The sequence below is a fragment of the Odocoileus virginianus genome, chromosome 34 (assembly GCF_023699985.2).
Source record: "Odocoileus virginianus isolate 20LAN1187 ecotype Illinois chromosome 34, Ovbor_1.2, whole genome shotgun sequence".
Lineage (NCBI taxonomy): Eukaryota > Metazoa > Chordata > Mammalia > Artiodactyla > Cervidae > Odocoileus > Odocoileus virginianus.
The window spans coordinates 1,601,071-1,624,395 of NC_069707.1; the positions used below are offsets into that span (position 1 = coordinate 1,601,071).

Here is a 23,325-nt window from a genome sequence, read left to right on the forward strand (position 1 = left end):
AGCTGGCGACATGTGGCTTCTGCGCTGACCCGACTGTTGGGGCCACGAGCCTCCCCTCACCCCTGAGGTCATAGGCAGCCGCGCTGTGGCTGGGTCCAGCCCTGTCATTACAGTCCTCATTTCACTGGCGCTGGGCAAACACAAATATGTCTTCTTCTGGACGCTTGATGTCAACGTCTGCATCAAGCCCAGATTCTTCAAAGTGGAAAGCACTGCTCTACTGGGTCTCAGCTAAGCCATCAGAGCCGTGCGCGGCACTGCCGAAAAGTGACCTCTGTCCCTGGGTGACGGCCACTGCCTTGGAAGCCAGCAGCAGCGTCCGCGGGGAGAGACTCCTTCCCCCCGGGACAAGCCCCTCGATTTGGTGTCACTGTTCTTAATAGACTTCACGGAAGGGCCTAAAGGTACAAAGAATCCCGGAGAGAAGGCAGCTGCCCTCTCAGTCTGAAGACGACACGTGACTTCACGGGATGATCGCCAGTGCTCCTGCCTGGAGGCTCCGTGGACAGAGGAGCCTGGCGGGCCACGGGGCGCAGGGTCTCAAAGAGTGGGGCCCAACTGAGCACGCACGCCTTCACTCGACCTAACAGGACGATCGTCCGGCCCGACTGAGCACGCACGCCTTCACTCGACCCAACAGGACGAGCGTCCGGCCCGACTGAGCACGCACGCCTTCACTCGACCCAACAGGACGAGCGTCCGGCCCGACTGAGCACGCACGCCTTCACTCGACCTAACAGGATGATCGTCCGGACCCAGGGCACCCGAGCTCCCTTAACAGTCACTCCTCAAATCATGTCTCTGCCTCCTCCCGGGGAAGGGACGTGGACACCGGGCCATGGGTCTGCTCTATACGCGCACAAAATACCTGGACACTGATGCCAGACCCTCATCTGTAGCAGAGATGACGTCTACTTACATTGACCTCCCACTGCGATAATCGATCTCAGAAATGTTTGAACTCACCCATCCAAGAAGGACGTAAGAAGGGGACACACATCTTCAAACACCACTCTCTGAGATGCTGCTGGGCCGTAAACTCTGAGAGGCAAAGGGAACATGATGCATTATTGGAAGAAAATGTAAGTAAGTTAAGTAAGTGTGAGTCAGTCACTCATGTCCGACTCTTTACGACCCCACGGACTGTAGCCCATCACGCTCCTCTGTCCATGGGATTCTCCAGGCAAGAATACTTAAGTTAGTTGCCATTTCCTTCTCCAGGGATCTTCCCACCCAGGGATTGAACATGGGTCTCCTGCATTGCAGGCAGATTCTCTACCATCTGAGCCACTGGGGAAGTCTTGAGGTTTACTTTGTTATCCAAATACAGAAACCTGAGAAAAACATCCTTGCATACTTCTCATAGGAGCCCCAACACAGTCAACAGTCATTTTTTTTTAGCAATAAAAGATTAATTTTATTACTTTTCAAGCTAACAGAGGTTAAAGAAGAATGACAATTGCTTCCTCTGTTATAAAAATGTAATAAGCATAAGCAAAGTTATAAATGCTTGCAAAGCAGAAAGAAAAAGCAAGCAAGAAAAAAAGGATATCATATAATTATCCCATAACTAAGTTAGTTCCACTTAAGTGGGTCCAACAACAAGGATGTAAAAATCATACTACGGCAATATTTGATATGTAATACTTAATTTTTATGTTCATGCTCTTAAAAATGTTTTCCTAGACCTCAGGTTGGTTCAGCCGAATGTTAATACACAAAATGGGACTGGAAAGCTGGCTATGATAAGGCAGTCCAGTGCGGTTATGTGTTTATAAACATGTATGAATAAACCAAAGTAGGAAGTGACTTCCAAAAACTGTGGTTCACTGCACAGCGTCGAACAAGATGGGAACAGCGCCAGCGGGGAGAGGCAGGGCCGGCCGCCCAGAGCTGACATGGCCATGGTGAGTCGTGTGTGAACTGAGCGAGCTTGGATTTTAAGCTTCGTTTTCTGAAACACGGGTTTTTATTTAGCTGGAACCAAAGCTTTCCCTTCTTTCACTTTCAAAATGTGTCCTCATGCCCAGGGGAGCCAGTCCATCTCTAGAAGCAGGGCTGGTTTTCCACTTTGGGGGCCTTCCTTATAAAATGCTGCTCACTGAGCACAGTGAGGACGTTTAGAGCAGTGGCTGTCTGAGCTCTTATTTAACTTGTCACCAAAAAATCCCACCACATAACAAAAGCAGGAAGAACAGTGACCGCCAGCTCCGACACTCGCCCACCACCTGGTGAGCTCACCTGAGCCCCTGCCTGCCGCCCTCCGCGGCCAGCTCAGGCCCAGCTCATCCATAAACACTGGCTACCTGCCTCGAAGGGACGACGCCTCTTTAACAAGTCACCACACTGTTACCACCGTCACACTCTTAAACATGCACACTAACTCCTTACTGTCATCAAGAAGAGGGCAGTACACACATCTCTCCAGGGTTCTGACAAGCTTGTTTTCCCATCAGTTCTTAAATATCATTGCAGCTGGCCAAATGTCTTCACAGATGTTCATGCGTGGCAAACTTTTTCTGGGTGGGAAACATTTTAGGCTTCATGCACTTCTTATTCAAAGAGACACTGGAGTCTTTCTAATCAAGGAGGAAAGGCCTCTCACAGGCCTGCCGCCTGCTCGCTACTCAGCATAGTATCGAGCCCTGTTCGCTAACTCAGGGACCCTAGGATGGCTGAGCGGATCGCCTGACTCTGCTCAGAGCTGATTCTGCCAGACATCCAAGCAATCCGAAGCTGAATGATGAGAAAGTTACCAAATTAACCAGAGAGTTTAGTGAAGTAGCAAGTGGTACAATTCGTGTGCAAAACCCAACAGCATTCAGATATACTAACTAAACGAGCTCCCCGATATAACGGAAGATGGTACACGTGATAGGAGAACGAAAATAAAAAGATCCTGGGCAGCAATTTGAAAAGAAACGTCTAAACCCTTTATGAAGAAAATCATAAACCACCCCTGAAAGACACGGAATTCCACCTGAATGAGCAGGCGCCCAGCACCGTGCTCTTGGCTATGAAGTCTCACCATGGAGATGTCCCCACCTCACCTGGTTCACTAGGTCCCGTCCCAAGTGGGTCATGAGGTCTGATCCATGTAAGAAATCTGACCGTGCAGGCACCAGAGCCTGTGGGCATATTCCCGTGTGACCCAGGAGGCTGTGATTATGGTAAACGGAGTCAGACCTTTTACATGGCTGAACGCTGTCAGACGCAAGGAAAGAGATACAAGTGACTAACTGAGAGAAATAGAGGCAACTTAAATCACAGACAAAAGGTTGATTTCCTTAATATGTAAAGTGCTCCTAAAAATAGAGAAGAAAAAATTTAGAGTATAATAGAGCATTCCTTAAGCATCTAGTCAATTCCTTATATTAGAAATCCTTTCTGTACTTTTATAGAAAAACAGCCAGAGACAGGAAGACTGCAGAAACACATCTGAGTCACATGAAGGACGTCGGACCCGACCCCCAGGGGCACAGAGAGGCGCCGTTTCTTACCACGGCCAGCAGCCAACCTGGGGCCCACACGGGCCGGGGACGCAGAGGTCAGGACGGGCGGGTGGAGCGGGGGAGGCCGGGGACCCTCCTCTCCCGGCTCTGCCCGGTCAGCTGGCTGCGGGGGGCCCAGGGCCCGAGCCTCTGCTCGTCCCGCCCTCCCCTGAGCTGGACTCTGGCCGCGGGGACCGGCCTCGCCTCGCCCTCCCCACCCATGCAGCGTCTTGCCCGTTAACAGGGGCTCAGGCAATGCTGGGACGGCCACACATAGACAGCACTGCACATGTGTTGGCAGATACATCGCCGCATAAACACACACCACCCCCCCCCCCCAGATAAACACAGCCAAGAGGCCTCCCGCTGCCTGCTGCACACATTAGCCTCAAAACAATACAAGTGATGGATTTTTCCCACTGCGTTTTGGGTCAGTTCCTGTCACTTTAAAAATAATAATAATATTTTGCTGTTCTCAGGAGAGACCACTTTCTTCTGACCCTGGATCCATCCATAGTTTCTTGAAAGGCAAGGTGAGTGCTTTCCCCTGCATGCATTTGTTTTTAAAAGGAGTTAAGTGGGGCTTCCCTGGTGGTCCAGTGGCTAAGACCCTGCATTCCCAGTGCAGGGGGCCTGGGTTCCATCCCAGGTCAGGGAACTAACTCTCACATGCTGTGTGCCTCAGTGAAGACCAAGAACCCCACGTGGTGCACTAAAGCCCAGCACAGCCAAATAAAGAAATAAATTTTTTAAAAAAAGAGGAAAGGAGCTCAGTGCTGAAACTGCTGAGGTTTCCCTCCAGATGGAAATAAACCACTTCGACATTTACTCCTCCCGTGAAAAGCTGCTAAGAAACACACCGTGCTGTGACTGGCTCAGACCCGCGTGCTCCACCGCCTGTGAGGTCGCCAGGCCCCGAGTCCCTGACCGCCCAGCGTGAAGGCTTCAGCTTCAGCTTTTCCTACTTGCCGAGCCGTCAGCGCGTTTCACAGATGGTTTCCTTTCTCTCTGGGCTCAGCCCAAGTCCCACAGCGCGGACCTCCCCTTCCATCCAAAGCCCTCACGTGGCCAGCGTGGCGCCAACGAGCGGGTGCTCATGTCTGAGCTGACGGCCCACTGCCAGCTGCCTGCTGCCCCTGCCCCAGCCGAAACGGGGGGCCACGGCGACTCCCCCACCCTCCCCGCCCGTCCAAGCGCCAGCCGGTGGGATGCAAAGACCTGACCACGCTGGGCCTGCCCGGGGCTGGGGTCTGCGCCTGCCTCCTCCCCAGAGCCACCCCGAAAGCCAAGTGACCTTAGGTGCACGAATGGTGAAGTCGGACCTGCTCGTGCCCATGAAGGGGTGGTCAGGCCCCGCCTGGCACAGGGCAGGCGGAGTCAGGGGCTCCCGAAGCAGGTGGGGCTTCAGAGCCCCGGGGCTGGGACGTGACCCTGGAGCCGGAACGCAGCTGCTTCCGAGGACCCCTGAGCAGACAGCACGGGGACCACCACCCTGAGGTCCCCTCACCCCACCCGAGGGAGGCAGGGAGACGGCTACTCTCCCACTTCGTGAGGGTAGCTCCCAATTCACGCTGAGCTCTGCGTCCCCGCCCGTCCAGGACTGACAGAGGAGTGCTAGCATCTCTGGTTACACTGACGGATTTGCCTGATTCTTCCCAGGCTTTATCACATTTGTCTCTTATTCTGAAGCTCTGTCACCACCTTTAGGGCTGTGGTTCCTCTCAACGTGGATTCCTTTGTTATTAGGAAGTGAACCTCTTGCTCCCAGGTAATATTATTATTAATCTGAAATCAAGCCAAGAGAAAATGGAGACCCTCCTGATGAGGGTGAAAGAGGAGAATGGAAAAGCCGGCTTAAAATTCAACATCCAAAAGGCTAAGATCATGGCATCCAGTCCCATCCTCTATGGCAAATAGATGGGGAAACAATGGAAACAGTGACAGATTTTATTTTCTTGGAGTCCAAAATCACTGTGGATGGTGACTGCAGCCGTAATGTCAAAGACGCTTGCTCCTTAGAAGAAAAGCTATGACAAAGCTAGACAGCGTATTAAAAAGCAGAGGCATCACTTTGCTGATAAAGGTCCATATAATTAAAGCTATGGTTTTTCCAGCAGTCACATAGAGATGTCAGTTGGATTGTAAAGAAGGCTGCATGCCAAAGAATCGATGGTTTCAAGTTGTGGTGTTGGAGAAGACTCCTAAGAGTCCCTTGGACTGCAAGGAGACCAAACCAGTCCATCCTGAAGGAAATCAGTCCTGAATATTCATTGGAAAGACTAATGCTGAAGCTGAAACTCCAATACTTTGCCCACCTGATGTGAAGAACCAACTCATTAGAAAAGACTGATGCTGGGAAAGATTGAGGGCAGGAGGAGAAGGAGGACAAGATGGTTGGATGGCATCACTGACTCAGTGGACACGAGTGTGAGCAAGGTCCGGGAGACAGTGAAGTACAGAGGAGCCTGGCCTGCTGCAGACCATGGAGTCACAGAGTCAGACATGACTTAGCAACTGAACAACAGCTTTGATATGAATAGAGTCAGTCCAGCATGATTTTTTTTAATGGTTTGTTTATTTGATTAAGTCAGGATCCCCCTATCACAAGTACAGAACTTCCCTGGTAGCTCAGACGGTAAAGCGTCTGCCTACAATGAGGGAGACCCGGCTTCCATCCCTGGATCGGGGAGAGCCCCTAGAGAAGGAAATGGCAACCCACTCCAGTATCCTTGCCTGCGGAATCCCATGGACAGAGGAGCCTGGCGGGCTACGGTCCACGGGGGCACACAGAGTCAGACACGACTGAGCAACTGACTCTTTCTCCCCCATCGCCTCCTGGCAGCCACTAGAGTTCTGTCTTGTCCAGACGTCTGTGAAGGAACGAATCCCAGGGACCCCTGGGTCCGGCCTCCTCTGCCCACGACGGTGGTCTGTCGTCCCTTTGGTCTGCACTCCATCCCCAGACCCTCGGGCTCCACCTCCCACCGGCTTGTCCCCAGTTTTGTCGGTTATGAGTGAAGCAGCTGTAAACACCCAGTGTCGCGGTTTGTGTAAGCATGTGTGTAAACATTTCTGTAAATGTCTTGGGTGAATGCCTGGGGCAGGGTTGCTGGGTCAAGTGGTCAGGGGTTTACGGCACTGCCTGCCATTCCGCTTGGATTATCAGTGGCATTTCCCAAGTAACTGTAACTTGAGTCTCTGTCCTTGGAGTGATGTCTGTTTGGATGTTTTGCCCGCTTGTTCACTGGGCTGTCTGTTCTCTGATTTTCCAGGGCGCTGTGTGTATTCTGGATCCGGTCCTTTGTAAGCTATGTGATTTCCAAATACTTTCTCCAGTATGTGACTTGTCCCCACATCCTCTTAACAGTATCATAAACAAAAAAGAAAGTTTAACTTCTGATTCTTTTCTGGATCACGCTTTTGGCACATTTCTAAGAATCCCATGCTTAACCCAAGGTCACAAAGACTTTCTTCTGTTCTGCCTTCTAAAAGTTGTGTGGTTTCAGGCTTGACACTTAGTTTCCACTTCAGTTAATTTTTGCCAAAGCTGTGGCATCTGGACAAAGATCCATTTCATTTCTGCCCGTGGACGTCCAGTGGTTCCAGCATCACTTGCGGAAAAGGCTGGCCTTTCTCCACTGAACTGCCTCTGCCCCTTTGCAAGTAGTCGAAATGATAGGATGAATTGTGCCTTTTATTAATCAAACCCTAGTGCAAAGTTTCCATTTGTGTAACTTTACCTGTCATCTCGAAAAGTACTTACCTTTCAAACGTATATGTCTTATTAATCAAAGGGTGGCCAGGCCGGGTGCACTCCACCAGGACGGTTTCCTAGTAGTAAAAACAAAAAAAGCTGCATTAGTAGTGCTGAGCAGAGGGGCGGAGCGCGGCCCCGGGGCCGCTGCTCTAAGCAGGTTCTGCAGGGACACGGCCCGCCCTGTCTGCAGACGGCCTGGGGCTCTGTTCTCCTCCCTAGCGTGAGTAACAGACACGGACCATATTGTCCCGAGGACGCTGAAGCTCACTCTCTGGTCTTTAAGAGGGAAAGCCTGCCAGGCTCTGATAGAAGCAAGTCAAGTCTACAGACACACACATCGCTCCCCCTCTGCCCCGGACCGGGGTCAGCCAGCCCCAGCGGCTCTTTTCAAGTGAGGCGGCGTCAGACTTCCCGGGGCTAAAGCAATCTTTCTCAGATATCGTTATAATTCAGTTACGACCGGTGGATTGTATTTCAAACACATCAGCTTTTGATATGGCTAAACTATTTTCTTACACAACATCCTGTAGGGAGAGAAGCAAAGGCAATTTGTTAGCAGGAAAGGAGCCTGAGTTTCTCTCGAGCAAAGGAAGAACAAGCCACTGGAGCCGGTTCCAATTCTCAAACAAAACGCGAGTCGTGAGAACACAGCATAGAAGCGGAAGAGTGAAAACCCCAGGGCTGCAGGGATGCGAGACCCGCGGGCACCTGCCATCTCTGTAACAGCAGAGACTCCGGGGGGGGGGGGGGGAGAGACCCGCGGGCACCTGCCATCTCCGTGACAGCAGAGACTCCGGGGTGGGGGCTGGGGGGGCCTGCTCAAAGTCTTACTGACATCGTCTTACCAGCATCACCAACTGCTATCAGCGTGCGTGGCTGTTGCCTCACTCAGCCGTGTCCGACTGTTTGTGACCCCACGGACCACAGCCCGCCAGGCCCCTCCGCCCATGGGATTCTCCAGGCAAGAGTACTGGAGTGGCCTGCCATTCCCGTCTCAGGGGATCTTCCCTGACTCAAAGATCAAACCTGCATCTTCTGCTTGCCAACTGAGCCACCAGGGAAGCCCAGTATTAGTGCGTGTATATATTTATTTTAGTAATGCTGGCATCACCTACATATAATGTGTGTGTGTGTATATATGCAAAATAAATACATATCCAAAAAGTGGCCTATTTAGGTTTTGCAGGCAAAAACTGTTTGCCTGTCACCCCAGCCTCTGGACTGGAGCCTGCCCAGCAGCCTGGGCCCTGCGCCCCCGCCCTGCGGCGTTTCTGTTGCCTGACTGTGGGGCTGCTCCTTTAGCACCAGCCAGAATGAGATCCCAGTGCCCCAGGAGGGACGGGGCAGACATCCCACCCCCCGTCTGAAGACTGGCTCTCCAGGGAGAGCCCACAGCCCCGACCACCACCCTCTGCATCCTCGCGCTGCCGCCCCCAGAGACCCCACCAGAGACCCCGCCTCCTGTGAGTGAGCTGCCCGGCCGAGCCTGGGGTCCCGAGGTCCACTCAGATGCGCAGAAGACACAGCGGTGCGCTGGGTGGCTGAGGACGCACCATCGCGTGGACAGAGGGAGACGCCCAGGTCCTGGGCCGGGACTGCTGGACAGACAAACGGTCGGGGAGAGGGGGAGACGATGGAGGAGAATCAAAGGCTCGAGGACTCGCCTGAACGCGGGCGAGACTGAGCCGTGCGGCTGGGGGAGCAGAGCACAGGGACCCAGAACCCGGCAGGTCCGAGAGGCGGGTTTGGAGGAGCTGGACCAGCGCGTGGCTGGGGAGGCCGCCCCGCGGGAGCCAGCTCCCAGCAAGGCTCACCTCAGCTCCAGCTGCACTTCCGTCCTTTCGTCCCCCCTGCCTGGAACAACCCGTGATCAATCTGTCATATTTGTAATATGTTACTTTTTTTTTATCTCTCTTATTTGCTCCGAGACACGTGAAAGCCTCCCAGACCAGGGATGAAGCCCGTGTCTCCCGTGCTGGCCAGCAGGTTCTTCGCTGAGCCTCCAGGGAGCCCTAGCAGTGTTGCTCCTTACTTGACTTTTTAAGAGACATTGCCCTGTATGCGAAGGGCTTATGAAACCACTTTCATTCCCGCAGTGAACCTGGGCTAAGTCAGTTATTGGCAAAAAACCATCTCAGTCTCTGAATACAATCTGCCCAGAAACAAATCAAGCTAGAAATGTGCTTTCACCTTTTTATTCCCTCATAGTAAGTATGTTTGGAGAACTGCCTAAGCTGGAAGCTGAATGGAACCTCTAGTGAACAGAAGGGACGTGTGCCTGCCTGGGCCAGCAGTCTGGCAATACAGACAGACTTCACAACAGACCTGTCTGAAATACCACAAAGAACCTCGGACATAGGCGGACTTCATCACGGAGCTGCCTGAAATACCACAAAGAACCTCGAAGAGAAATACAGATGCGATGAGACTGCAGGGAGAGCGTCCTCGCTGGGCCGGACGGCAGGAAAGGCCCTCCTGAGGCCATGATGCTCACACTGTGTGCTGAGGATGGGTAGGTGAGTGGGGGGGGGGGGGGGGGGGGGGGGGCATCAGGACGGAAGGGCGTGTGCCAGGCCCTGAGGCAGCGCGGGGTGGGGTTGACAGCCATCGGAGGGTCGATGAGAAGCCGCTCTGGAGTGTTTGTGTTTGAGATGCGAATGGGCCATCTCACACTCCCGGCCAAGCCAGCATCTCTTCCTCTGCATCTGATTATCAAACAAACAAACCAAACCAAAGACGCAATGGGCAGCCCTGGCGACCCAGAGCTGGCACAGAAGCCGACTCCGTCTGAGACGGGCTTTATTCATAGGCTGAATCCAGAACCCTTCCAGCTTTATTTGTAGGCTGAATCCAGAACCCTGCAATGTGGAATCGGATCGCAAACCGAAATCAAGCACTAAAGGACTTCCCTGGTGGTCCAGCGGTGAAGAGTTCACCTTCCAATTCAGGGGAGGCGGGCTCGATCCCTGGTCTGGGAACTAAGATCCCCACCTGCTGCAGGGTGACTAAACCCACGAGCTGCAACAAAAACCCAGTGCAGCCAGAAAAAAGAAACGCGAAGCTGCGTTACGCGCCCAGGACAAACGCAAACTCTCGTCAGACTCCTGGAAATAAAAGCACAACGCGGGAGCCCAGAGTTCCAGGGTCGCAGGGCAGACCACTCGCGTCTTCAGCACATTCAGTGACAGGAAGTCCTTTAACAGGCGGGTCAAGTGAAGTTGAAAAATGACTTGGATTCTGCTGCTTTCCTAAAGCACAATTTGAAATGTCCCAATGGAAAGAAATTTTATCTCATCTTGATGGGTAAAACATTTTCGTAAAGCCTCGAAGTTCAGAGTGTGAAGACTCAGGGGAATCTGCCAGGACGGGCAGGGACCACAAAGAGGATGAAGATGTTAGCAAGCCCAGGGGGACCCGTCACTGGGGGCGGATGTGCCCCCACGGGAAGCTCCCCGCAGGGACCAGATGCCCTCAGAGCTGGGGAGACGCAGGAGAGGCAGTAACTTAACCACTTAGAGGCGGAGGTGGGGGCAGTGGCGTGTCCCGAGGATTCCCTTTGACTCACACTCCTAATAACGAGGATTAGCTGGTCTTCTGCTCAACCCCATGACACTCGTCCTAAAGACAGCCTACAAGGCACCGAAATAGAAGGAAAAGTACTGAAAAGCATGGAATTTTTAAAAGGCTTATTTTATATGGAATTTTATAATCAGCTACGACAATTTTCATGGTTTCTTTATTTTAAAAAACTATAGAACAGACTTGTGGACTCTGGGAGAAGGCGAGGGTGGGATGTTTCAAGAGAACAGCATTGAAACATGTATATTATCTAGGGTGAAACAGATAACCAGCCCAGGTTGGGTACATGAGACAAGTGCTCGGGCCTGGTGGACTGGGAAGACCCAGAGGGATCGGGTGGAGAGGGAGGTGGGAGGGGGGACTGGGATGGGGAATACATGTAAATCCATGGCTAATTCATGTCAATGTATAACAAAAACTACTGTAATGATGTAAAGTAATTAGCCTCCAACTAATAAAAATAAATGGGGGAAAAAAAAAAAAAAAACTAAGGTATCACTCCATTAACTGAAACTACTTTACAAAGTTTAAAGCTGGGACTTCCTATCAGTCCAGGGGTTAAGACTGTGCTTCCACTGCAGGGAGCAGAGTTCCATCCCTGGTCAGGGAACTAAGATCCCGAATGCTTGACTGTGAGGCCAAAAAAAAAAAAAAAAGAGAGAGAGATTATTTTTAAAATAATAAAATAAAAGGAGAGCAAAAAGGGTTGCTCAGGTTTACAATATGTTATGACAATAAGACTGATTCAGACAACGGGCCTGGCGGACAAGCGCCGAGATTGAGAGCAATCGATGCAACCCAGGGTCACCCTCCAAGAGGTCACTGCCCCAAAGGGCCTGGACTTTCATGTTCAATGAAAATGACAATAAAAGAGCTGAAACTGGAGCAGTTCATTTTGTGATGGTCATAATACAGCTAGAACATCTTTTAAGACTTTTATTTACGGAGACTTTCAGACACACGCAGAGTTGGATGGGGCAGGATAAAGGACCCTCATCCAGCGTCTTTGGGTTTCCGTGTGGCTCAGACGGTAAAGAACCCACCTGCAATGCAGGACACCCGGGTTCAATCCCTGGGTCGGGAAGATCCCCTAGAGAAGGGAATGGCTACCCACTCCTGTGCTCTTGCCTGGAGAATTTCATGGACAGGCTACAGTCCATGGGGTCACACGAGTCAGACGTGACTGATGCTTTTCACTTTCTGGGTTTATTCACTAGAATCTCCCATAAAGAACTTTCCCTCATCAGTGATGCATTTGCCCTGAAACATGTTTCATCAGGAAGGGCCACACGAGGTTTCCTTTGTTCTTTACTGTGTCTTAGAATAAAGGACCGACACGCAGCACTCTCCCAAACTGATCAACAAGATCTAAAAATAATAACAGCCATGAACTGAAGGTTTTCACGGGAATATGTTATTTTGGCCTGCGTCCTTCACTTCCTGAGTCCCATCGTTCCGTCCGACCCCGATGGGCGCTCTGTTAAACAGGCTCTGAGCCCTCCAGCAGGAAGTCCCAGCCCTTCCCCTTCCCCTGCCCCGGGCTCGTCGGGACCCGTGACCCACGAGCCCTCAAGGAACCCCACCGCCCTGCACCCGCTGCTGCGTCTTGGCCTTTCCAACAGATAAACATGAGAGAGAAAGTGAAGTGAGAGTCAGTCACTCGTGTCCGACTCTTTGCGACCCCATGGCCTACACCGTCCATGGAATTCTCCAGGCCAGGACACTGGCGTGGGTAGCCTCTCCCTTCTCCAGGGCATCTTCCCAACCCAGGGATCGAACCCAGGTCTCCCACATTGCAGGCGGATTCTCTACCAGCTGAGCCACCGTGGAAGCTCAAATATAAGGAGAATGGGGCTTTAAAGGGAAAACACACTCATGCACGCATACAGAGGTGTCCGTTTCAAATGCACACTGAGTCCATGCTTAACTCTACTTGCTTTATACGTGCACTTCTTTCCTTGTGCTGCAAATATTAGGACTCACTCACACGTGCACGGATTGAGGTGGGGGCTGGAGAATTAATGAAAGGGGGGTGGCTTCCCTCCCTTAGAGCTGCAGGCGAGCAGCCTTATGGGCTCGTGTGGGAAAGGCACCCAACGCCTCACAAATCCCACGTCTGATAGAATCGAGAAACAGAAACAGTAACTAAGAAAGCATAAAAAAGGAGGAGATTGCTTCGCATTCACTCAGCCTCTGACCCACTCAGTGGTGGGATGTGTGAACCGTCAAACGGAGCGCTCCCAGATACAAGGTGTAAGGAGAATTGACTCACGTCATCGACTGCGTGGACCACGCCTCCGGACACGGAGCTGAGGGGTGAAACAGCATGAAGACACACGTCACGGTGGAGCTCCTTCCGCGCATCCCCGTCACTCAGACTTCGGGCTCACTTCCAGCTCCCTCTCTTCTGGTCCCTGGCGTCTTGCATCTTGGTCTCGATTTTTCTATCCTTTCCTCACCTCCACCTCCCCCCGCCCTCTGACCTTGTCTCGGCACATTTTCCTTGCACACCTCCGCTCTGTTCGGTACTTCTGCCTTCTCCAGCTGTGGTGTGTGACACGTACGTCTACGTGTAAATACCGCCCACACACAGCCTGAGGTTAGGAGCTTGGGGGTGACTGAGACAGAAAGAAAGGCCTGCCAAGGTCTCTGCCCTCGGGAGCGGCAGTATTGGAATGCGATTGTGAATCCAGAGGGAGGCGACACGTGTCAGAGCTAAAACTAAGTAGCTGTAAATGAAAGAAGAACAGGAAAGATGGTTTATGACGCCTCTCGGGAAGCTTTGCCAGGCTGGGCATCCCCGGGCAGTGCCGTCTGACAGTTTTCTGTGGTGATGAACTGTCCAGCAGTGCGCCTGAGACGTGGCCGGAGCAGCTGAGCAGCTATGCGTCCAGATCACTTAACTTTAATTCATTTAGTCACAGGACCACGTGTGGCAGGAAGCGAGCCTGTCAGGCCGCACAGAAGCAGGTTAATAATGTGACACGGCCACCTGCAAACACCACTCCAGGAGCATGTTCATGGAGACACCACGTTTCAGGACCACTGGCTGCTGGACGGCACTGCAGAGCTAGGCACGCCCCACTGCCAAGACTAGTTTCACACCACAGGACTGACCGGGGCCTTTCTAAAGGCCCTCCAAAGCCAAGCGTTACACTGTAGCGCGTGCAGAGAGGAGAGAGTGGATGGGGCCTTCACAGAAGAGCCAAGCGTGGGCAGGGCACGAGGCGGGCCCTGAGGTGGGCGCAGTCACCGGGGCGGGTGGAAGCAGTCACCGCGAGCCCTCGGGTGGGCCTGGCCCGATCTAGTGGAGCAGGGGCCACTGCGGGCTGAGCGGGACGCGGGCCCGGTGAGGCCCAGAGTCGGGAGCTGCTCCGAAGGGCCGCCCAGTGGAGACGTCCACGGGGCATTTGTTTCATCGGAGAAAGAAGGAAAAGTCAGGATTATGATTTTCAAGGAAGTGAATTTCAGGTAATTTTGTGTCATTCATCACCAGGGACACCTTCTCTCAGTCAGGAGTACTGAGTCAGCAGTAACCACCCCCTGATCTCTGAAGGGCCTCTGGGGGGAATCAGAGGGCAAGGACCAGCAAGAGCTGGCCTGCACCACCGATGGCCGCCTGACCGCCTGACTGCCTGGGTAGCGGGCTCCTGCGACCCCTCTCTTTATTGCTCAGCTATTTTGGCCACGTTCAGGCACATTCCAGAGCGACTGCCACTCATTCATCTTGGCAAATCAGCTCCATCCAGAAAAGAGGGCCTCCTCCAGAGACCAGAACATAGGAGGTGGGGTGCCACTTCTGTGCTTCGTCACACACACACACACACACACGTGTGCACACAACACACATGTCACACACGTGTGCATACCACACACGTGTGCACACAATATACACACATGTGCACACCACACACATGTGCATGCAATACATATACATACCACACGTGTGTGCACACCACGCACATGCGAACACACCACACACGTGTGTGCGCACAATATGCATACACACCAAACATGTACACAATATACATGCACACAATACACATACAACACACGCACACGTGTGCACGCACACAAACACACACGTGCACAAACATACACATGCACGTGCACACACCGCACACGTGTGCGCAGTGCACACACACACTGAAAGGGTAGCAGGCGGGAAGGCTCGGGGCGAGGAGAGAGGAGGAACTAGGAGGAAACCGAGGAAATAGGCTGCGAGTGTCGCAGTTTTTCTCTCTCTTAAACAAATTTTAAGAGGAAACAAACTTGTTATATTTTTTCCCCTTCTCTATACAAATTTAAAAAGAGGTTTCTCTTAAAATTTTGTGTTGCCATAATGACACCTGGTTCCACCTGAACTTAACTTTTCTCAAACCTTGAGCTAACCAATGCATTTTTCTTATGGAAATGTTTGTCTTAAGCTATGTTAATGTACTATGTATTTACCCTAGACTCTGTCTTCAAGTCAGTTCCACCTAAAGGCTCAGAACCGACTTGACAAACCAGTGTGTTATACTCATATATTGTTCTCCTAATCTATGCTAATAAAGCTAAATATTTGTATGGAAACCTGCCTTTTTTCAAGATTCATGTCAATCGTTTTATGGCCTGGGATGACTTACCTTGAGCCAATGTTAGCTCGATGCATGTTGTGGGTGAGGGACCTGGTGCCACTCTGAGTTTTGAGACATTTCCTTTCTCCAATTAGCAGCCTGCTAGTAGCTGTTTAACATCCGGCTAAAGACGAGCAGGGGGCACTCTTTCTGCCCCCTTCTGATGTCTATGTCAGAAGCTTTCTCTATCTCTTTTATACGTTGATAAAACTTCATCACACAAAAGCTCTGTGTGATCAAGCCTCGTCTCTGGCCCCAGATTGAATTCTTCTCCTCCATAAGCCAAGAATCCTGGAGTCTTTCATGGTTCAGCAACGACCTTTCACCACCACACACACATGTGTACATAATACACATACCACACACACACACACACACTTAAACATACACATGCACGCACATACACATGTGCACATACAGATGCGCGCACACTCGCGCGTGCACACACACACGCATGTGCTCACGTGCACAGGCACACACACAGTGCAGAAGCGGGTTACCTGTTCTGTGAGACCGGCTCCTGAGCCTTGTCATCGAAGGGCAGCAGAGGGCGGATCCGACAGAGGACTCTGATGTCGCCCTTCAGCTCCTGAAGCAGGAGGAGGTTTGCCGTGCGCCTGGGAGCACGCAGAACCCAGGGACCCGTGTCCTCGAAGGGCATCTGCCGAGGACTTGCCCCAAGACATGAGTGCTGGACTTCCCACCAAGCCTCGACATGGGAGAAAACCCCCACGGGGCAGGGAGCATCTGTGTCATCTCAAATTTTTAAAAAATTCACTCTTACATTTGCTCACGTGGCAAATGATTACCACTGGGTTGAGTGCATCAAGTCACTAACGTGTAACAGCGCCCCGGGCTAATCTCTCAGGGATTTGAGAAGGCTTCTGAAATGCGGCCCGTTACCCAGACCCTCCCGGGGGTAGGTGCGAGGAGACAATGCAGAAGCAGAGATGAAGAATAAGCCCCTAAACCTCCGCCTAGCACAGTGCGGGAGCCACACCTTCCCACACGCCGGGGACCCACAGAGCTGATGCACCCGTTATCTTAGGAATTCACGGCAAGATCGTGCGGAGTTTAGCCCCGCGGACATGGCCACGCTTCCGCCGGCCTGTGCCTGGGTCCCTCCAACGGAGAGGTCCTGTCTCCTGGGTGAGCTCTGTCTGAGTCACTGCTACACGGTTCTGCTGGGGCCTTTGACCCGCGGACCTTCGATAACTCAGGGGTCACACCGAAGGGGCCCTTCCTCTCCCACACACCAGCTTGTCAGAAGCCCCGCTCCTGTGTCCCCCGGAAACCTCCCTGCCTGCTCGCCCTGCCAGCCCTCACTGCTCCAGGGCACGTCCACCGTCCTCCTGACACGGCTGAGATCAACCCAGCCCGTCCGTGTCCTTCCTAAAGCGTCGTGTTGGGGAAAAGAAGCACGTCTCTAGGCAGAGGGGGCCCCCTCCTTCTCTACGCTCGGAGGCTCTTCTGTCTACACCGCCAGGCAAACCGCTCGCTTCCTTGGCAGCCACGGACATGAACGGCCAGCTCCCACAAGGACTCCACGGACACCCCATGCCTTGGTGCCCAGGGGACTCTGGAGCCGTCCGCTCCCCCCCAGCCCCTCAGCCTTTGGGGAGAGTTCCAGACTGCAGGAAAAATGGCTGCAGACTTGCCAGATGCCCACAAACACCCCAGGGCAGAAATCTAGATGCAGGGGAGAAGCCACGGCTTCTCAGGGAGCCGTGCGGACCCGTGGGACACAAGAGGCTTGGGGAGAGGCGGCCGCTGGATGAGGTGGGGGACGCCGGAGGCGGTGGCTGAAGGGTGACCACTAGTGACCCAGGGCTTCTCACACCTGTTAGTGACAGGCGTGACCTCCCAGGACAGGTGGGCAGCCAGGGGCAGGTCAGCGGGGCCTGGAGGCCAAGGGGCAGAGACCCCGGGGAACTTGTCACCTGAGCTTGCTCTGCAGCTCGGCCAGAGGGTCCCCGAGTAACAACAGTAACGGCGGCTCGGGGGACTGGGAGACATGGGCTCTAACGTGCTGGTCTGCCTGGAATCGGACCTCAGCCCAGCGAGGCGGCGCTGTCAGTACAGGGGACCACACCCGGTCCCCGCTCCAAGTGCCCGCCATTCTGGGGACAGGCTGGGTGCAGCCTGCTGAAATATTTTGCTGTTCAACCCGTCTGCGATCAATTCCTTCCAAACTCATATCTTCAAATGTCATCAACCTGCCTGCTTATTTCTATCAAGTCACAGGTAATTAGGGCCCAAATAGTCCGGGTCTGGGCGGAGGCCAGAGTATGTCCCCAGGGCCGCGTCCAGCTGTCACCTCTGCGCAGACCCTGGCCGGGTGGACCAGAGCTGGCGAGGAGGCAGGGCCGGCCCCCTGTGCCCCCGAGCGCCTCAGAGGTGGCTCAGGCTTTACCGGGCTCCAGTCCTGCTTTGGGGTCTCCACCTCTGCAAACCGCACCCCCACCCACGCCCGCTGCCCTTCCTGAAGGCCCCCCAGGTGCAGGGTGGTCACCTCCCGGCCCCGCGCGGCCAAGCTTGGCCTGGAGGGCCCAGCCCTGCCCCCACAGAGGGGCCGGAGGACCCGGGAGGTGGCGGCCCGAGGGGACAGGGACCCCGCCCACGCTGCCCCGAGGTCGGGGTCGGGCGGACGGTCACCCACCGCCAGGGCCTCCTGCAGCCGCCGCCGCTCCCGCTGCTCCTGCCGCCAGCACTCGGTCACGTCCCGCAGGGACCGCTCCAGACGCCCTGCCTCCGCCGGCCAGGCCGCTGCAGGCAAGGTCACCCCATCGGAGCGGCTCTGGAGGGGAGGGCCCGGCCCCTTCCACCAGCCCTGTGCCCAGCGTGCTGCAGGCTGGGCCCTCGGCAGCCAGGGCACCCAAAATGCAGCCTGTGCCAGCCTCGGGAAAGGCCCTGGGTCTCAGGACAGTGGCCGTGGACACTCATCTCCATGGACACTCATCTCCATGGACACTCATCTCCATCCGTGGTGTGGACAGGGGTGGGGGGCACAGGGTGGGTTCCTGGGGCGCCATGGTGGGGACCCTTACACAGAGGGCCCTGTTCAGCCCGAGGTTAAGGTCAAGAGGTCAAGTGGTCACCCAGAGAACAGGGACTCAGCCCTGCCCACAAGCTCGCAGGCCCCCAGCACTGAGGGGGCTGGACGCCCAGGCCCCAGCGGGCTGCTCGCTGCCTGCGGGGCCCCCGCCTCCACATGGACCAGCGCATCTTCAGTTGGGGTCCGTCTTACCCAGCAGAGCCTCATGGTGGAGCTGGGCCGTCTGGACAGCCCGCACTATCTCAGAAAGACAGTCCCGATGCTCCTCCCGGTAACTCTGGAGGAGCCCCCGAGAAGAGGACCGAAGCGCCTCCATCTCTTGTTTCAGCTTCTGCAAGACAAGGACCCACACGACTAAGGTGATGGGCATGACTGCTGCTCGTCACAGCGCACTCACAGGACTTCCCCAGGGGAGGACACAGCCCAACCCGACAGGACCACACGCGGGGCGATCTCGACCCGCATCTGTTCAAGCCGACGCCCTCCACCCCAGGCCCAGGCAGGCTCACCAGCCACGTGATTCAGTGACAGACACGCCCGGCTCACTCCCAGACACTCTGAGCCCAGACCTGGGGTCTGCACTTTGCAACGCAGCCCGTGTGACTTTACACACTTACACAGTTGAAGCACTTAAGAAAATCAGGTCTCTCGCCAGCTTCCGTAGGAAGCGCAGCCCGGCCCGGTGGAGAGCTCGCCTGGGACGTTTTTCCGCCTGCTGTTTACTTCCTGCGTCGCGGGGCTCCCCACCCGGGAACAAAGCTCTAATCTACTCCCCAGGCGGGAGAACAATGCCCGCCTGGGTTATAAATGTGCACAACGGACTTCCAGGCACACAAACAGTGGATTCCAGAGCCCCGGGAACAATGCAACAGCCCGACTAAACAGCGTCCTCCACAGAAGGCGCGGTCTTTCTTCCTGAAGTGACTTGAAGGTGTATTGGCTTGAAAACCAGTCCATGGAGTGAAAGAACCTAGGTGCTACTCTTTAATACCAAACACGTCACTCACGAAACCCTAACTGAACTGAAATGCATGTTCTTTGTCCCTTTCGTTAAGTCTTTTCTGGCTATCAAGTGGAGACTGTTTCAGTGTGTTTTGGAAACATTTTCATAAAACATCAAAACTAAACGGAATTAAATTATTTTTACTTTATGGAATGCACATAAAGTTATATACTTCATTGAAGGATGGATTAATTTTACCCAGTTGGAAGAAAATGAAGAATTAATTCCATACAAACCCACTCTAAATAAACTAATGCAGTTCATTCCAGGGCGGGGCGGGGGTGTGGAAAAAAAACCACCCTAAGGGCAAATTAATCCTATTTACAGATGGTGTTTCTATTGTTGCAATGATGATCTTTTTTCCTTCTAATCTTTACCCTGTCACCCTGTTTGTAACAAAAGGTGAACAACGCTCCAAAGGCGTCCACCTTGGAGAACTGCCAGTGGACTGTGTCTGTGCTTCCCAGCTCCTGTCAGGAGACACGGTGGTTTTAAAGGAGGTGCTCTCTTGGATAATCTGCTGTACTAACGCCATTTAATCAGACGTGTAGCAGCCAGTTTTCTAACATTTGACGCAAAGCGTAAGTGAGAGTGACTGTGATGTGTGAAATTCCACAAGCAGGTAAACGCAGCACTTCATCTCGTGGCCAAAGCCCGTCTCCCTCCTATCTCTGCACGAGGTCTCAATCCTGCTCTGAGGCTTTGCCTTCTATTCATTTCCGGAAAGCAGAAGGCCCACAGCGAACTGTCTCACTACTGATGATAAACCGGTAATCACTGCGTGGTTTAATAAACAAGAGCCAGGCAGTCGCCAGTAATGGGAAATCTGCATATAACACACTGAGGGGCTTCGCTTCCTAAAACTAAGGCGTCTTGTAGCTCCACGAGAGTAGGTCATCAGGCTCCCGGTGGCCCAGTGGTAGAGCAGCCACCTGCCTGTGCAGGAGGCAGGGTTTGATGCCTGCTCGGGAGGATCCCACACGCCGCAGGGCAGCAAGGTCCGTGAGCCGCGACTGCGGAGCCCGGGAGCCGCGGCTACTGAGGCTGGCGCGCCCTAGAGCCCGCCGTCCACGGCAAGAGGAGCCGCTGCAACGAGGAGCCCGGGCACTGCGTCGCGCGTCCGCTGCCGCGCGGATCCCGGCTAGAGCTGCCGCTGGGGAGACCCAGGGGCTCCCACAGTCTCTAGCGGGGGAGGGGCCCGCCTGCCACAGCTGGAGAAGACCCAGCACAGACGAAAATAGACAAAGTTATTTAAAAAAGAGCAGATCCACCGTGATAAATCACAGGGAAAACAATATTTAGAAACCCGAACGTCCATATGTACGTGAATCACTTCTCAGTACAGCGGAGACTAACGTGACATTGTCAGCCAACTAAACTCTCATAACATGAGTGCTGAGCACGTCTGTTTTGACAGGCACGGCTCACACAATTCCCCAGAAAGCAACCACTCTCCCGACTGAACACGAACGCTCCTCCCGCGAGTGAAGGCGGACCCTGGGAGTCCTCACCTGGGCGGCGCGGCGGAGCCGGGTCAGGGCGGAGCTTGGGTGTCCTCGCCGGGGCGTCTCTTCCCTGCGGCCCCTTGCAGCCACTTCCCGGGACTGTGGCCCAGAAAAGAGAAACAGACAACCTAGAGCGTCGGGACAGACACAGGGGCCTTTTCTCTGAGGGAGACACTTCCGGATTGTCCACAGGGCGCCCATCTGCCCACAAGGAGCCGCTGCCCAGGCCGAGGGCAAGCTCAGGGGCCACAGGGCATCAGCTCAGTCGCTCAGTTGTGTCTGATTCTTTGTGACCCCATGGACTGCAGCACGCCAGGCCTCCCTGTCCATCACCACCTCCCGGAGTCCACCAAACCCATGTCCATTGAGTTGGTGACGCCATGCAACCATCTCATCCTCTGTCGTCCCCGTCTCCTCCCGCCTTCAATCTTTCTCAGCATCAGGGTCTTTTCAAATGAGTCAACTCTTCGTATCAAAGTATTGGTGTTTCAGCTTCAGCATCAGTCCTTCCAATGAACACCCAGGATTGATTTCCTTTAGGATGGACTGATTGGATCTCCTTGCAGTCCAAGGGACTCTCAAGAGTCTTCTCCAACACCACAGTTCAAAAGCATCAATTCTTCAGTGCTCAGCTTTCTTTATAGTATAAGTCTCACATCCATGCATGACCACTGGAAAAGCCATAGCTTTAACTATACAGACCTTTGTAGGCAAACTAGTATCTCTGCTTTTTAATACGCTGTTGAGGTTTGTCATTGTTTTTCTTCAAGGAGCAAGTGTTTTTTAATTTCAAGGCTGCAATCACTTTGCAGCTGCCAACAGTGATTTTGGAGTCCAAGAAAACAAAGTCTGTCACTGTTTCCACTGTTCCCCCATTGATCTGTCATGAAGTGATGGGACCGCAGGGCACCAGCCACCAAAACAAGCTGCAGGGACCAGGCTGGGCGAGCAGGGCCCAGGGGCAGGGCGGGTGCGGTGGGAGCAGCGCTTGGAAAGGCCTGAGGTGAGGGGGTCAGCCCGCGGCTGGGGGGAAAGCGGGGGAGGGGCCCGCAGGGCGACTCCCCGGAGGAGCCACAGGCAGTGCCACATTGCCGAGGACTTGCAGCCGATTTGCAGGTTCCAAAAGCTCACGCTGGCGCCTGCGGGGAGGACGGGGGGAGGGGGCAAGGTGCTCAGACTGCGGCTGGCGGGCCCTCGTGGTCTGGGCGGCAGACAGAGATGGGTCAAACACTCAGGCTGGGACGGAAACACGGACCCGGCCTGAGCCGCTGGCGGGGAGGTGCGGTGAGGTCCTGGGCACAGACAGCCAGCTTGGGTTTTCCTTCGATCCATTTGACTCCCACGGGGTTTAACTAGGTGTTTGCGCTCTCAGACCACGCCCTCACGAGCCAGCAAACGCTGCAGTTTCTCCCCAGAACAGCAAGCACACGTCCCCACGCAGTGAGAACACGTGGTTAAACCACCCATGACCCTGCTTTTCCACGCGCCCGGGATGGATACACACAGCTCAGAAGCCACATGAGAGGTGGGTGCGTGCTCACTTCATCAGCGGGAACTGCTGCTCGTCTCCTGGGGGGCGGGCAGAGGGCAGAGGAGATGGCCGGGGGTCCGGTGGGACATCCCGGAGCCGACACAGGCCCATCCTGTCCGGAGAGCGTGTGCTGGGGGCCCGCACCCAGCTGGTGGGACACCGGCCCCCGGGCGGGGGCCCAGGGGACACGGGAGGTAATGCCAGCTGCAGGGGAGGCCCCGACAGGCCCCGAGGCGTGTGCTTGGATCAGGGCACATGGAGCCGGGAGGCGGGCAGGACCGAGCAAAGACGGGACCAGACGCCGAGCCCTCATCAGAGGCCCACCGCCCAGGGGACGGGGCTCAGCAGCTGAGCAGCTGGGCTCGCAGGAAGGGCAGCCCTGCCTGGAGCGCCAGGGGACGCAGCCGACACGGGTGTCAGACCCTGGAGGGCAAGAAGTCCCCGCTGGAGCATGAGGCCCACGCCCTGCCGGCCCAAGGGGCCATGTGGCAAGCGGCTGGAGGAGCAGAGGCTGGGGACGAGGGGAGGCGACTCCGGATCTTTCTCAGGGAGGGCGAACCCCAGGGAGAGGGAAAGAGGCAGGAGTCAGGCTGGGTGAAGATCAACACGCACACACAGACCCACTCGGGCAAAGGACACGGGGCTCATTCAGGCGACTGTGAGCCTGAACCCAGGAGTGTCAATCCCGGGAGGCCCGAGGGAACCGGAGACTCATCCGGCCATCGGGACGACAGCTCGGCCTGCGCGGCAGGGGGTGAAAACGAGAGTGCCAAGTGGGGCCAGAG

General features: G+C 54.5%; 1 protein-coding gene across 2 annotated transcripts in view; it reads right to left on the bottom strand.

Moving 5' to 3' along the window:
• Positions 1-23,325, bottom strand: part of KIF25 (kinesin family member 25) — a 42,293-nt gene that overhangs the window by 10,229 nt on the left and 8,739 nt on the right. For both annotated transcript variants that reach the window (XM_020909986.2, XM_070461750.1), the window contains exons 3-9: positions 21,016-21,108; positions 18,694-18,832; positions 18,106-18,212; positions 15,947-16,035; positions 13,100-13,136; positions 7,255-7,322; positions 967-1,041 (exon numbers count right to left, since the gene is read on the bottom strand). In XM_020909986.2, coding sequence (XP_020765645.2) covers positions 967-1,041; positions 7,255-7,322; positions 13,100-13,136; positions 15,947-16,035; positions 18,106-18,212; positions 18,694-18,832; positions 21,016-21,108 — 608 coding nt within the window. The remainder of the gene's footprint in view (positions 1-966; positions 1,042-7,254; positions 7,323-13,099; positions 13,137-15,946; positions 16,036-18,105; positions 18,213-18,693; positions 18,833-21,015; positions 21,109-23,325) is intronic.